Source organism: Hippoglossus stenolepis, chromosome 12, assembly GCF_022539355.2.
Source record: "Hippoglossus stenolepis isolate QCI-W04-F060 chromosome 12, HSTE1.2, whole genome shotgun sequence".
Lineage (NCBI taxonomy): Eukaryota > Metazoa > Chordata > Actinopteri > Pleuronectiformes > Pleuronectidae > Hippoglossus > Hippoglossus stenolepis.
In genome coordinates, this window is record NC_061494.1 from 8,026,147 (window position 1) to 8,039,188 (window position 13,042).

The 13,042-nt window shown below is 42.8% G+C and overlaps 1 protein-coding gene across 6 annotated transcripts in view; it reads left to right on the forward strand.

Annotated features, from left to right (window-relative positions):
• Positions 1 to 680: 680 nt before the first annotated feature.
• LOC118119347 (spectrin beta chain, non-erythrocytic 5) overlaps positions 681 to 13,042 on the forward strand; it is a 32,080-nt gene continuing 19,718 nt past the window's right edge. For 5 of the 6 annotated variants that reach the window (XM_035173230.2, XM_035173233.2, XM_035173235.2 and 2 more), the window contains exons 1-11: positions 681 to 1,351; positions 1,822 to 1,911; positions 3,087 to 3,230; positions 6,049 to 6,195; positions 6,697 to 6,888; positions 7,577 to 7,663; positions 7,893 to 8,011; positions 8,120 to 8,234; positions 8,985 to 9,062; positions 9,167 to 9,282; positions 11,132 to 11,294. In XM_035173230.2, the coding sequence (XP_035029121.2) occupies positions 845 to 1,351; positions 1,822 to 1,911; positions 3,087 to 3,230; positions 6,049 to 6,195; positions 6,697 to 6,888; positions 7,577 to 7,663; positions 7,893 to 8,011; positions 8,120 to 8,234; positions 8,985 to 9,062; positions 9,167 to 9,282; positions 11,132 to 11,294 (1,758 nt within the window). In that variant the 5' untranslated portion in view covers positions 681 to 844. The remainder of the gene's footprint in view (positions 1,352 to 1,821; positions 1,912 to 3,086; positions 3,231 to 6,048; positions 6,196 to 6,696; positions 6,889 to 7,576; positions 7,664 to 7,892; positions 8,012 to 8,119; positions 8,235 to 8,984; positions 9,063 to 9,166; positions 9,283 to 11,131; positions 11,295 to 13,042) is intronic. The other variant, XM_035173231.2, reaches the window with a different exon arrangement.

Sequence of the window (13,042 nt, forward strand, 5' to 3'; positions counted from 1 at the left end):
CTCACATGAGCTCCTGAAGATTATTCTCTCCTCACAAGACTTTTCTGCTTCTGAAATAGTTTTTTTTGCACACCACCTCAGGGCTGAATCGGTTCCCCTGCACTTCCACAAGGTGGAGGTAAGGTCGCCTGGGTGTGTGTGTGTGTGTGTGTTTCAGCTGAGGATATATTACCTCATAGAGGATAAGCTGTGATTGAAGAGGTCTCCATTCCTCCTCGCCTCTTATCTGAGCAGGTTTTCTGTTCAGAGGTTCAGAGAGGAAGTTTTGACAGCCAGGCCTCACAGCCCCCTCTCTGCTCTGTCACTCCTGACAGAGAGGAGAAAGCCAGAGAGAGAGAGAGAGAGAGAGAGAGAGAGAGTGGAGAGAGTGGAGTGCAGAGGTGGTGACTTCATCCCCTCTCCTAACAACCCTCCTCCTTTTTTTGAGCTCTCTGTTTTTTTTTCAGTCAAGCAGCATGCCAGTTTTCATCCTGCTGCGGTCCCTGGTTATCAGGCTCCTCAGTAGCAAACTGGCAGGCTCATTGGCACAGTACCTCAGGAGAGGCCTCTCCACGGGCGCTGCACACCTTGGCACAGCGCTGCGCTACGTCTGGGACCGCATCCGATCCCAGGAGTCCAAGGAAGCCGTCCTGGGCTGCGTGCTGTGTGTCCTCAGCATGCACAAGAAGGTGGAGAAGTGAGCTCTCCCTCCCACTTTCTGTTCAGCCCTCCACTCGCCTGCATGCTGAACACAGACTGGACAACTGTTGAGTGGAGGAGAGTGCGCAAAGGGATGTGACAGACTCTTTTTTTTATTTTTTCAATTGGACTTCATTTTATTTGCTTTCTTATCAAGACACTGGTCATGTCTGAGAGCATCGTGAGGAAGGTGCAGCCCTTCACCATAGGGACGAGGCTGTCGGTCCCCGCTGTGCCAAAATGCCAGGATTTTACGCAGAGCTATCTGCAGAGCACGAGTCTGGATAACTGCGCGCTGCAGCACAACCTGAACTCTCTGTACCTGAGCCGATCCCAGGTCTGTGCACGGGACCCCTGCCTCGTCTCGCCCGTCGTCGTCAAGCAAGTAGCCCCCGTGAAACGCGACCAGGAGGAGCACATGGCAGCGGAGGACCACCTGAACCAGAACGTCGGCTCCCCATCCTCCTCCGCTGTCTCCAGATCCATCAAGAAGATCACCATCTCTGGGAAAGAGAGGTCAGAGAGCACGGGACCAGCACAGCAGCTTTCTGTCACAGGGTCCACATCTGAGAACAACAATAACAACAACAACAACGTCACCAGCACCTCAGATCCACATCTGCCCAGGATTGTGGGAGTGAGCTGTGAGAACAAGCCTCATTCTCAGTTCAAGGTACAGTACACTGTGCACACTTAATAATCTCACAATAACAGAAAAAAATAAACGTCACACACAATGGTGATAAGTTTTAATGTTGCATCTTTTCATTGGAATATTGGAATCAATTTTAAAGTATTCACTGAATAAAGACTTTCCAAGATGTATAAATGTTGATTTGGTCACAAACTCAATATGGAAAATAGACATTTTGTACTCAGAGTCATAAAGTGCTTTACAGGGCCAAAAAATGAAAATAGAATATCTATATATTAACAGAAGGTTTGAACCATTTATTTGTAGAAAATGTATAAAGATGTTAAAGAAGAAATTGTCACATAATGATAGTTATCATTGTTATGTGCACAATCCCTCCATAAAATGATAACTTTTGTAGCTGTCCTGTCCATCTGGTTCTGCTTATTCACAGCTTATTTTGTAGCGGTATATTTTATCTTTCAATTTATTTTGTGTCTTTGTTGAAGGTTTTACTCAAAAAAGATGGCAGTGATGAATATCAGCCCACACACGGACAAACCAGGGTGAGACTGAACGGAGAGAAATATGTGCAACAGGTAAAAATACCATCTGTTATATAAAAAAAGAGAGATAGCCTATATCAGGCTGTTTGGTTTGTTTCAGTAAGTGGACCTTTAATTGAAAAATTAAAAGTCCTGTCATATTCATTCTAAGAGAATTTTCTGAAATTGAGTGTGTTGTGTTATGGAAAAAGATCCTGTTTCTTCTAACTGTATGCAGTCTGCAGAAAAGCAGTTGTTTTGTTGTGTGTGAGACGATGGAGTCTGGTCTGAACAGCCGACAGTGGAGCTGATGAGTATCTCGGACTTTAGGAAGTGAAGTCATGTGGTTTGTCTGCCAGACTCACTTTATTATATTATACATTTGGAGCAAAGAGGTGGAACACCGGACGAGGGAACAGTGCATCTCTGAACGCTTCACAAATAGAGGAAAAGTAGTTCAAGTGTATGTGTAGGATATTGTTGAAAAGTCAGGATTGAATTTGGCCTGTTACTTGTTGAAGTCATCAGTGTGTGCGTGTGTGTGTGTGTGTGTGTGTGTCGTGGATGAAGTGCTGTGTTACAGCAGCAGACCCCGCAGAGGCAGGGCTCACTGGAAAACATGAGGTCAGGGAAGATGTTAACAAAAGAAAGAACTTGGTGAAGTCTCGTCCTCATGGTGGTAACAATAACACAGTGACACGGCAGTGGCCTCATATTTCCCCTTTTTTGGACAAAAAGAATGTCAGTTCTGTAACCACAACAATACCTTTCCTGTCCTCCACTCATATATTATTCATCCATGTGACAAGAAATGATAGGTGGAGGTGCCTTTACTGATTCAGGGGTGGAAGAGTGAACATAACCAAAGTCCATTAAAGGTGATAAAGATGACAGTAAAAAAAAAATCATCCATGGGTCGGTCCGCTCCTGCTTCCTTCATGTGCCCAGATGTTTCCTGATTGGAGAACAGCAGGAATGTCCATTAGTGACGTGCCAGTCGAGTTCATTTGATCTCATGTGCTGACAGGTTTGTGTTAAGAGGAACCTTGGGGCCAGTCTGACACATGTTGGTGATGTCTCTGGGTTGAAAGAAAGGGGAACCTACATGAATGGATACGATACTGTGTTGTTTACAGAACAATCAAGCATTATTTGGTTTAATCTGATCAACAATTCAAAAATGTCCCTCATGTTTTCAACACTTTGTCACCTGTGTTGTGTTCACACAGATTTCCGTCCCTGAGTCACAGAAGAAAGAGCCCCAGAGGATAGAGAGTCACCCACACACTCAGAATGAAGCATCGGCAGCTGCTGCATCCCACAGCGACTGCTTCACTCAGCGCAACTCGCTCTTCAACAAGGAAGTGCTGCAGGTAAAACGTGACACACTAAACCAACATGTGTTCTCATGCTAAATAAATCAGAAATCCCTGTTCATGAGAAGCTGCTGCTCCACTCCTCTCCCCCCCCCTTTTTAAAATTAAGCTTATCAGCATTTTTCATTTCCTCTAATGAAAAGAAGCTGGAGTGGGTTTATCTCAAAGGCAACGAGTTACGCTGATGAGATGGAATCAGATTGGAAGCTGCCTGTCGTCCGAGGAGAACAAAATATAAACTGGTTCCTATTTTGTCCCGAGAACTGTGTGAGCTGTGTTCGGCTGAGGGGAGAAGAGAGAGAGAGGGAGGGAGGGAGGAAACCGCCACAAGTGAAGCAATTATTGAGGGATGAGGTCATTGTTTGGCTCCATCTCTTCACGCCTATGGCCCAGAGAGACTCAGCCAAGCCGCACAACTGCTTGTGTTATCTCATCGCTGCGTCCACCCCGGCGTACAAGGACATTTTTCAGAGGGTTCGGCAGAGGGACATTTTGTCCGACAGTTGGCTTTTTCATCAGCCCTTCTGTTGAGCAACTGTCCCAGCGATAGGCCACTCAGGAAATTAATTTAGTATGTGTCAGCTGAGGGAAACATAAGATGTATGCATGTGTTGAGAACGGCTCTCTAGCACGTTGTTAATTTTAACAAGCTTATAGCAGCCCCCTTTGCTCTGAGCTCAGAGCCTGTGTTTCTCTTGGTTCTTAGAGGCCTTTTGTATTTTAACTCTATTTTGAAATTGTTTTAAAGAGCAGTCAAGTCAGATTGTATTTGTTTAGCCAAAAATCACAAGTCACAAATTTGCCTCAAGAGGCTTTGCAATCTGTTGCATCATTACAGCACCCTCTGCCCTTATAGAGCCTTGAGTTTGACAAGGACAAAAAAAGTGTTATAACAATATTACAGCATTGCTGTGGAAGTGGATGCGGGGCTTTCCAGGTAGAGACTTTTAAAAACCTCTATAGTTTTTTAACTGAAAGCAAAACAGGTCACCACATGGAGAAGCAGTGAGCGCCATGTGTCTGAGGCCGCTCTGCAAAACATCTCGCCTTTCACTATCCTGTTTCCGTGACAGAGAAAGTAGTGAAACGTCCACTCCCACAGTCTTCTCAGAGAAACAGTGCATGGCTAGGAGATTAAAAATGTGGATTGTTGGTCAAAAAAAATTGAAAGTGTAAAATGTATTTTTTTTCACTTTAAATGCAAACAAAATTTCATTTAAAAATAAAAAAACAGAAAAAGAGGAATATCTTCTAAACTCACTAAACACTTTAAAGTTTATTCTGTGTTGACTGCGGCCGTGTTTTCCTGTGTGGCCAAAGATTTTCCACAAAAAAATAACCCCATTAATCTAACAACAGCCTAAACTCCATGCTCCTGTCAACTCTGTCTACACTCGTGGCCACAGACAAAGACCCCAACAGAACATTTCGATAAACAGTCCATTGTTGTGGAGAGTGGACAGGAAGAAACAAGGGAATCATAGACTTCCTGTATGAGGTCATTATAATGCCATGGGACCCAGTGTGAGGAGATAGGGGCAGGCCTGTTTTGTCAAGTTCTTTTCCTTCTGTTCAATCCAGAAATACCTCCGCTGCCCCAGGGGCCTTGTAAAGTTAATGACCGACCTCTCCGAGGAGGATTGACATCACATTATAATCTCATACAAAGAGTTGTTTAGAGGCCGTGTCGTGTGGGGTCCTGATCGTTTATTGATTCTAATGACAGGTAGCTGTACAGCCTATTATGAAATATCACTCACATTAAATTCCCAAGGAAATAATGGTTGGACGTAATGTTATAATAATGTATACGAGTGCTCAGTTGTTTTTTGACATTGGGCAGGGTACATAGAAACAACTGTGAAAACCAACAGTATGACTCATTGGGGATCAGTCTGAGAAGTGGAAGAACCTGACTTGATGAGTCTATTAGATTATTGAGACATGGGCGAGTCGCGACCTCTCACACTGGGCTCTTTACAGAAAACAAGCATGTACTTTCCAAACATCTCTGAATTTGGCCTCTCTTGCAGTTCTAACTCCATACAAATGCTGCCAGAGAATGTAGCCCCTGCATGACAAAGCCTTATGCAAGGCAGGTCCAGGCGTTTGCCAAGATAAACTTCTGCTCTGCATAATATAACATGGGGGAACAAAGGGCTGTTCTTAATGTGTCGGAGGCGGCATATTAGTCTAAGTCAGGAAGAAAGTGGGGCCTGTTTGCTCTCCTGATCCGCAGAAATAAGACTGTGTTTACCACTGTGACCACACAGTGTTGAGTGAACTGTTGGCTCTTGCATTTGAAAGCTCTACATATAAATTTCATTTAAAAACACTGTATAACACATTACAATAACTTATAAACACATATGCTTATACAGTATACACTTTGGTTTTACACTTGCATCCTCTTATATATAAAGTGTGTGTTTGATTTTTTGTATTGAGCTTTTTTACTTTATTTAAAGTTTCACTCACGTAATATTCTCCACCATTGCTCTTATTGCATTGCAGAGCTGATCTATAAAACGTGTGCTCACATCATCGCATTATTTCACTTTTTAGTGCAAAATAAAATAAACAAAATTCACTTGGGGGCCAATCAGCTATTATCACTTTGCACTTTGTATCACTGCACACCCTGAGGTTGTTGTTGCTACCTCATAAAACCTCAGCAATGTTAAATTACATCTGATGAAACTGACGCATTCCCAGATGTCATTTTAACAGAAATATCATTGAACAGCTAAATCATGTCTATAAAAATGCTGTTCACAGTGTAAAACATGTCTTGTTGTCTGTGTCTGTGATGCAGGCCGAGGCATGGATCAGAAGCAAACTGCAGGACCTGAAGGACGGCTGTAACATTCAGCGCTGCCCCCTGCAGGACTGGGAGGAGGCCTCGCAGACGCTCCAGAGGGACCTCAAAGACTTTGAGAACACGCTCATTCAACTCAACCAGGTAACAAGACGATTCAACACGAGGCTGCACACAAACTGAAATGTTACCATGTCACCAGAGCACACACACCAGGGCAACACGTCCAAAAGTAAATAATTATTTAACTTTTTAACAGGACCTGAATGGGACCATTAATCACTGTCTCTGGTGCTCAAAGACTCTGTCGGCTCACATAACACACAACATAATGGTCTCGTAGGCATTTCCAGTCGAGCGGAGAGAAAAGCAGACCCTCTGTGTTCCAGACGGCTCTGTCAGGCCGGTTTATAAAGTCTCCCTCCGGACAAAATGTTTAGAAATGTTACAATGCTGATAATTAACCTCGTCTGACACTCAGACAGCCAAGGAAGCAGATACGGAACCGGGAGAGTTTGAATGGCAGTTTTTCAACATGTGAAACAATGTGTCAGACAAGCCTGAGGTGTGAGATGTGCTCAGCCGCTGTTGCATGTTAATCTGGCTGCTTCACCGTATCTGAACTGCGACCTCGTGTTTCAACAGATGGGTGAGCAGCTGATCTGCAAGCTGAACCCCACGTCCGACCTGGTGAAGAAGCAGCTGGGCCAGCTCAGGGACCAGTGGCAGACCCTGAAACTGACAGCTGCAAATCAGACGAGGGCCCTCGGAGGGGCCAAGAACCTGCAGGAGTTCAACAAGAAAGTGGACAAGCTGGAGGCATGGATTAAAGAGAAGGTAGAGAAAACAATTCCTCTCCTTTTCTGTTGTTTGACTATGTGTAAGAAGTAGATTTAGACATAGAATGAAGGCTATTTGTTTTCTGAGCCAACGTTTTGCATTTTTTTTGATATTATTGATTGCTTTTCAAGAAATTGTGAAGTTTGACATTTTGTTTTATTGCCAAATTTAACCCTCATGTGAATTTGGATGAAATGTGAAGCGAGTTATTTTTATGCACCTTCACAGACGTTTCACTCCTGAGTGGAAAGACAGCTCTCATAACTGGCAAAAAAACAAACCAGCACTTGCTAATCCAGGAAATGATCTCCTGACGTATCCTGAAGACATCTCTTGTTTGTGTATATTCACCAGTGTAAAACATCTGCCTGTTATTATCAAAAACCCAGTCATCTTCAGGCCCGTGTTTATATCCCTGCTCTAACCCTGGCACAGGGGGAACTGATGATTGATAATGGACCTGTGGGAATGTAATGGTGGATGTTGCTATTCCCCATTTAGTTCCTGTCATTCTTTCCTCTGTGCATTAGTATCAAGTTCAAAGTTTTCTCCGTACCGCTGACGGCCACTTCTGCTCAGCGTCCTCCTTGCTAGCAGGGCTTACAATCCTGCTGCTTCTGAGAGGGAATAATGGTGGGGTTCCTAATAAATGGGGGATGTAAACACAGAGTTTTATATGTGCCAGCAGGAAGAGGAGCCGTCTCTGGTGAACGTCCTGGGGGAAAATGTTGACAAAATGCAGCTGACCAGGAGAATTTTAGATCTAAAACAGGTACGAGCAAAAGAACTATTTATAATTACCAGAAACACAGTATACCTGCGAAACCACATTCTTGAGATAAACCTATATACATTCCCATGTGTGACTGCTTTATATTACATATTTTTCCCCAGAGGTTTCCAAGTAATTTATCTATGGCGTGAGCGCAATTTGTCTTTCAGGGTGTATGGTAAAGACAGGTGAGGTCATAGTTGGAGTGTGTTCCTCTGTTTCCCTGCAGGATGAGCAGCTCTACAGAAACCTCCACGAGGAGATCAACCACTTGGCTCTAAAACTGGAGAAACAGGGGAAGACAGATGGCAAAAACATCTCCACCCGGAGGAAACACATCAATAAAATGTACACGTTGTCCCCTCTCGTCTAACTGCTGTGCGGCATGATGCATTTTCAATGTGAAGATTATTTGAGGACTGCACTTACTTGTTTTGTCATCTGCTCTCTGTGTAGGTGGCTGAAGGTCCAGTCTCATCTGAAAAACTACCATGAAAATCTTCAGCTGGCTCTGGAGGTGTCCTCCTTCTACCAGCAGGCTGATAACACACTGTTTGCCATCAACAACATGGTAAAACTGTCGTCTTGTCTTTTTCTTTTTTACTGAGCTGAGATTCTCATTATTCACATACTGTATATACACCAGTCATAATGTAAATAAAAATGTTGCACGGTTTTTTATATTACAACTACCCACCGTTACTTCACAAATTTTTATAAAATTTTCCTTTTTGCACATAGGTATTCTCATGCATATTATGTGAATTTCTGTATAACCTACACCTACATTATACACTATGTACGTGTCTTATTTTGAAATTCCCCAATTTATATGTATCATTTACATACCATTTTTATATTCATATAATATCGTATACTACTGTGAATTTATATACATATATAAATGTAAAATAAATCAAATATTCTGTTATTTAGTACATAACAGTGATTTTATATTCATACAATGTTTTTACTCATATTCATATTGTATACCATACGTACCTATATACTTATAACATATATATGTATATGTCTATTTCAATTTTTCCTTATACATAGTGCACAAATAAAATATACACACATCCTCATACCGTCATCCTGTGCCACTGCACTTCACTCAATTACATTTCTCTACAAATAACATTTCTGTCAGTAGTGAAATTTATTATTTACTTTATTTTTCTATAAAATTTTCTATTTTATTCAATTTTTTACTTTCACATGTTCTCTTGTCTACCTCCCTCTGATTATCTGCTGCTGCAATAAGTTAATTTATCTTATCTTATCTTTCACATATTCTGTTGCGTATCCTTTCTTCCAGAGGAAAAGCCTATCTGCATCTAAAGAGTGGGACGGCTTTGGCGACAGAGAGATCCGTGACATTGCCAGTCAGATCATGGTAGGAAACATCTTTTCACCTGAAGCAGCAGCACTTGGTCAGATCCCGAGTGTTGCGCGTTGCAGAAGCCTTCTCTAACTAACCGACAGGCCTGTGTGTGGTAGATGCTGGACGTGAGCGTGTCCCAGCTGTCCAATCTGCATCCTGCCCTGGCTGCCGGCGTCACGCAGAAGCAGAGCGAGGTGAAGGACTGCTGGGCACTTCTTCATAAAGCTTTCAGGTAAGAGAGCAGGCCAAGGATACCACAACTTTGGTGGCCCTGTGAATACATGAGCCATTTCTCTCAGTAATTGGTTCTCTACAGATTTCCACCGAGCTGGAACCGTATGTTGCTGTTATTACTCTTCTGGTACCAGACATAAAAAGTCTATACTGGCAGAACATGGGAGAAGTTTTCCAACAGAAAAAGAGCGTTCTCTCTTTCTCTTGATTAGACGTGTTTGATTTGGGATTGAATCCTTGAATAATTATAAGCAAAGTGAAGGAGCGCTCTGTCTGGGTCGTCTGGAGACCGCCTGCCACACACGTCATCCCTCACCACACACTTTTTGGTTTATAGTTTTCAGTTTTCTGCACTGCTTTGAAATTTGACATATGTTTGATTATTGTACATGGTGAATAATGTCTTGGCTGATGGAGTTAAGTTGGCAACATGGTTTGTTCTTGTCTAACTACTGAAATTCTGCATTCTCCTTGAACAATTAGCTAAATCTATGATGAAACATATTTACTAGATCTTTATAGCATTAATACAACAGATTTATTGTTACTTATATAGGCTACAGTAAAAATGCAGATGTTTGCATAAGTATACTATCAGAGGCAATATTTACTTAACCATTGCAGCCACATTTAGATGCTGTGGGAACTAAAGTTTGTGCACTGGGGTCAACACTGATTTACTGACACATCCCTGACGTCTGGGGACATCAGACAGACACATCGCCAAACCTGTTGCTTTTTTAGCCCTGAGATCTGATTAATAATGACATTTATCTCAGATGGACCCAGAACATTGATACAAAGGAGTACGTTTTAGTATTTGATGAGAGAAGTTGACGTTCTTTGAATATCGAGCCAGCCCCTGCCGGCCCTCCGTGGTATTGCACTTTTAAGCATTTTATGCTTAATGTTTTTATCAAAATCATTAGGGTCCATCTTCTGGTGACTTTTATCCATGCGTTATGTTTTTATGGGTCCGGCCAATCATTTGATGTGTTATTTTTGTACAGAGCATTGAATTGGCCAATGGATAACATTAATCATCCCTCCACTCTACCTGGGCATAAAAGACTGAACATTTTTCATGTTCATATAAGTATATTTATTTACATTTTTGCGACAATGTGGCACTAAAATGAGCAGTAACACACACAAAAAAGAGGGCATATTTACATGAATTAAAACAATAAACCAGACATCTTCATCATGGCTACTTTAGCACATGTCTTAACACAAGCATTCAATGTGGAAGGCACAGCAATTTGTTTTGCTGGACATGAAGTAAGACTGATCAAGGTGATCAAGAAATGCAATATATTTAAAGATTAATGACGATTTTAATTCTCTATTACACTGAGGCAGTGTCTGAGCTTTAAAATGGCCTTTTTTAGCAATTATCATTCCATTCATTATAATGCTTTGCACAGAGTCCCTCTGGTTTTGTAGGGAAAATCTAAATATATACAATATAAATCTCTGGATCAGGGAACATAAACCCATACACATCAGAGAACCACTTGAATATGTCACACCAAAAATTATACATTTATAGAATGTCCAGAAAATGGTGGGTCCGAGGGCCTTCTGCAGACTTGCAGCATTTTCAGTTTTCATAATAATACACTGACATCCATCGCCAACATTCCTGCTCTCCAAACATTTCTCAGGCTGCAGCTTCTCATGTCAGCGGGCTATCTTTAGATCCAACTATTACATCACCTCATCTGTCTTATCAGCTATTTCAACCAAATAAGACAAACACTGGAAGAAAACCTCAGGGCCATAATTGGAATTTATCATGCTGCTGTCAGCGCCGCTGTAAAACCCCTGCTCTGCTCGTCCTGCAGGAGCGACAGGACCACGCTCTCTCCCACTGGTTCCACTTTCACCAGGGAAGACGCCGACCCCCTGACACTGGCGCTTGAACCCCAGGGCAATGTGGGAATGGAGACACAAAGGATCATGGGAAAGGAGGTGAAGGAGGAGCAGAATCGTCTGAAAGGCTGTGTGGTGAGTAGCTTTGTTTTTTTGGTTCGGAGGCTGGGGAAACCACTCTGTGGCTCTTGACGCCATCGATGCGGGCGAAAGATGAGGTCAGCTTCTTCCAGAACTACGACATGTGCAGAAAGTGACGCACTTTGTGCTTTGGTTTGGAAAATGCCTGATTTAACATTTTAAGCAGGTTTTTCCTAAATAACAGTATTTCTGCCGAATGCGCTGTAGAGAGGTGGTTTCTTCTAGGCAACCGACAGCTGGTTTTCCATCCTACCAGCTAGTTAGTTGCTCTTAATACTGTCGTCTGGTGACAGTTAGGATGAATACCAGTGGCTCTAAAACTCAGCAATATGTAACTTGGCTCTGTTTTCTTGCCAAGCTTCTCTATCTATCTCCTAAAAAGAACCCCAGTCTGCTAATGTTATGAATGTCACCCAGCAGGAGTCACAGGAAGAGCTTTTAGAGGTGTTATTGACCCTGGCACAACGATTCCATATGTCTCCATGAAATATGTCAAACTGTGACTGTACACCATGTTTGAACGGTGGGCCAGAGCAAATATACGCTTTTCCCTGCCGACCCCAAAATTTCACTTCATGGTAGAGTAATATCTTGGCCACTCCGAGAAAAGTACACAGTCATTGGATTAATGCGATATTAAAAGATGGTTGGTGGGTCAACCCAGGGTGAGTGGTCTATCTGCCGAGCATGTGGATTACTCAGACACCATATTCTTCATATTAGAGGCCTAAACCAGCACTTTATTGAACACTGCAGTACACCAGTCATATCACTGCCCATAAACCTATGAGGAAGTACGTCTTTTAGAAGAGAAATATAAGTGTGAGGTATAAAACCCAGCAATTATGTGAATATCATAGTCTTTAATGTTAGCACATCAAATGGCTTAAGTGAGTGCTCAGTCCAGAGGTATCGCACAATGCAGTGCTCTTCTTCTTTCATCGACCCCGAGTTTCTTGTCAAGTCCCCGCTGAGCCTCTGGCCTCATTTTGCCTGATGAGAAAGTGCCCAGATGTCGGAGGAGAGAGAATCTTCCCTCTTTGCCCTCTGCCTGTTTTCCTGTTTCGGTTTATTTCCCTGCTCATGTTTTCAGGTTCTTACTCCCCACCTGTGACAGGGAGCCCATCAGGCCAGAGGAGCCTCATGGCTCGGCGGCGGTTTCTCTCAACGGGCGCCGAGCTCGTTGGCATGGCAATCGTGAGCCCTTTCTTTTTTACAGCAGTTAGTAGTTCTTTATTGCACTGAACTGGGAGTTACCTGAGCGCACTGTCTTTGGAAGCCTCGTTACTCTTTATGGAAGGATTAATGAGACGCTCCAAACAAAACCCTGGAGCCCAAAAGGCCCCAAGTCAGAACGACCAGTCGAACAGTAAAAGTAATTTGTCCCATACCTTCGCAGCTCCCGGGTGTACTGAATTGATTACAGTATTTTTAACAATAGTAGATGCAGCTGCACAGGTCTGCGGGCTGGTAGTGACTCTGAGACTATTACAGACACACTTTCCTTATTATAGGTGTATATATACATATAAGTATATCTGTTGATCTCTTTTAAGGTTTTAGTGTCCGTGTGGGTACATGGATTATAAAGCAAACGTCGGTGTCCACACGCAGTGCATTCGCTTCTTGTTTCTGGAGGTAAACATGGCCATCGTCTGTTTCTCAGGATAATTGTAACCAGATGCAGGGTCTGCAGACCAGATGGGCTCGGTGCTAAGTGATAGTTCTTGGCTGACATCACC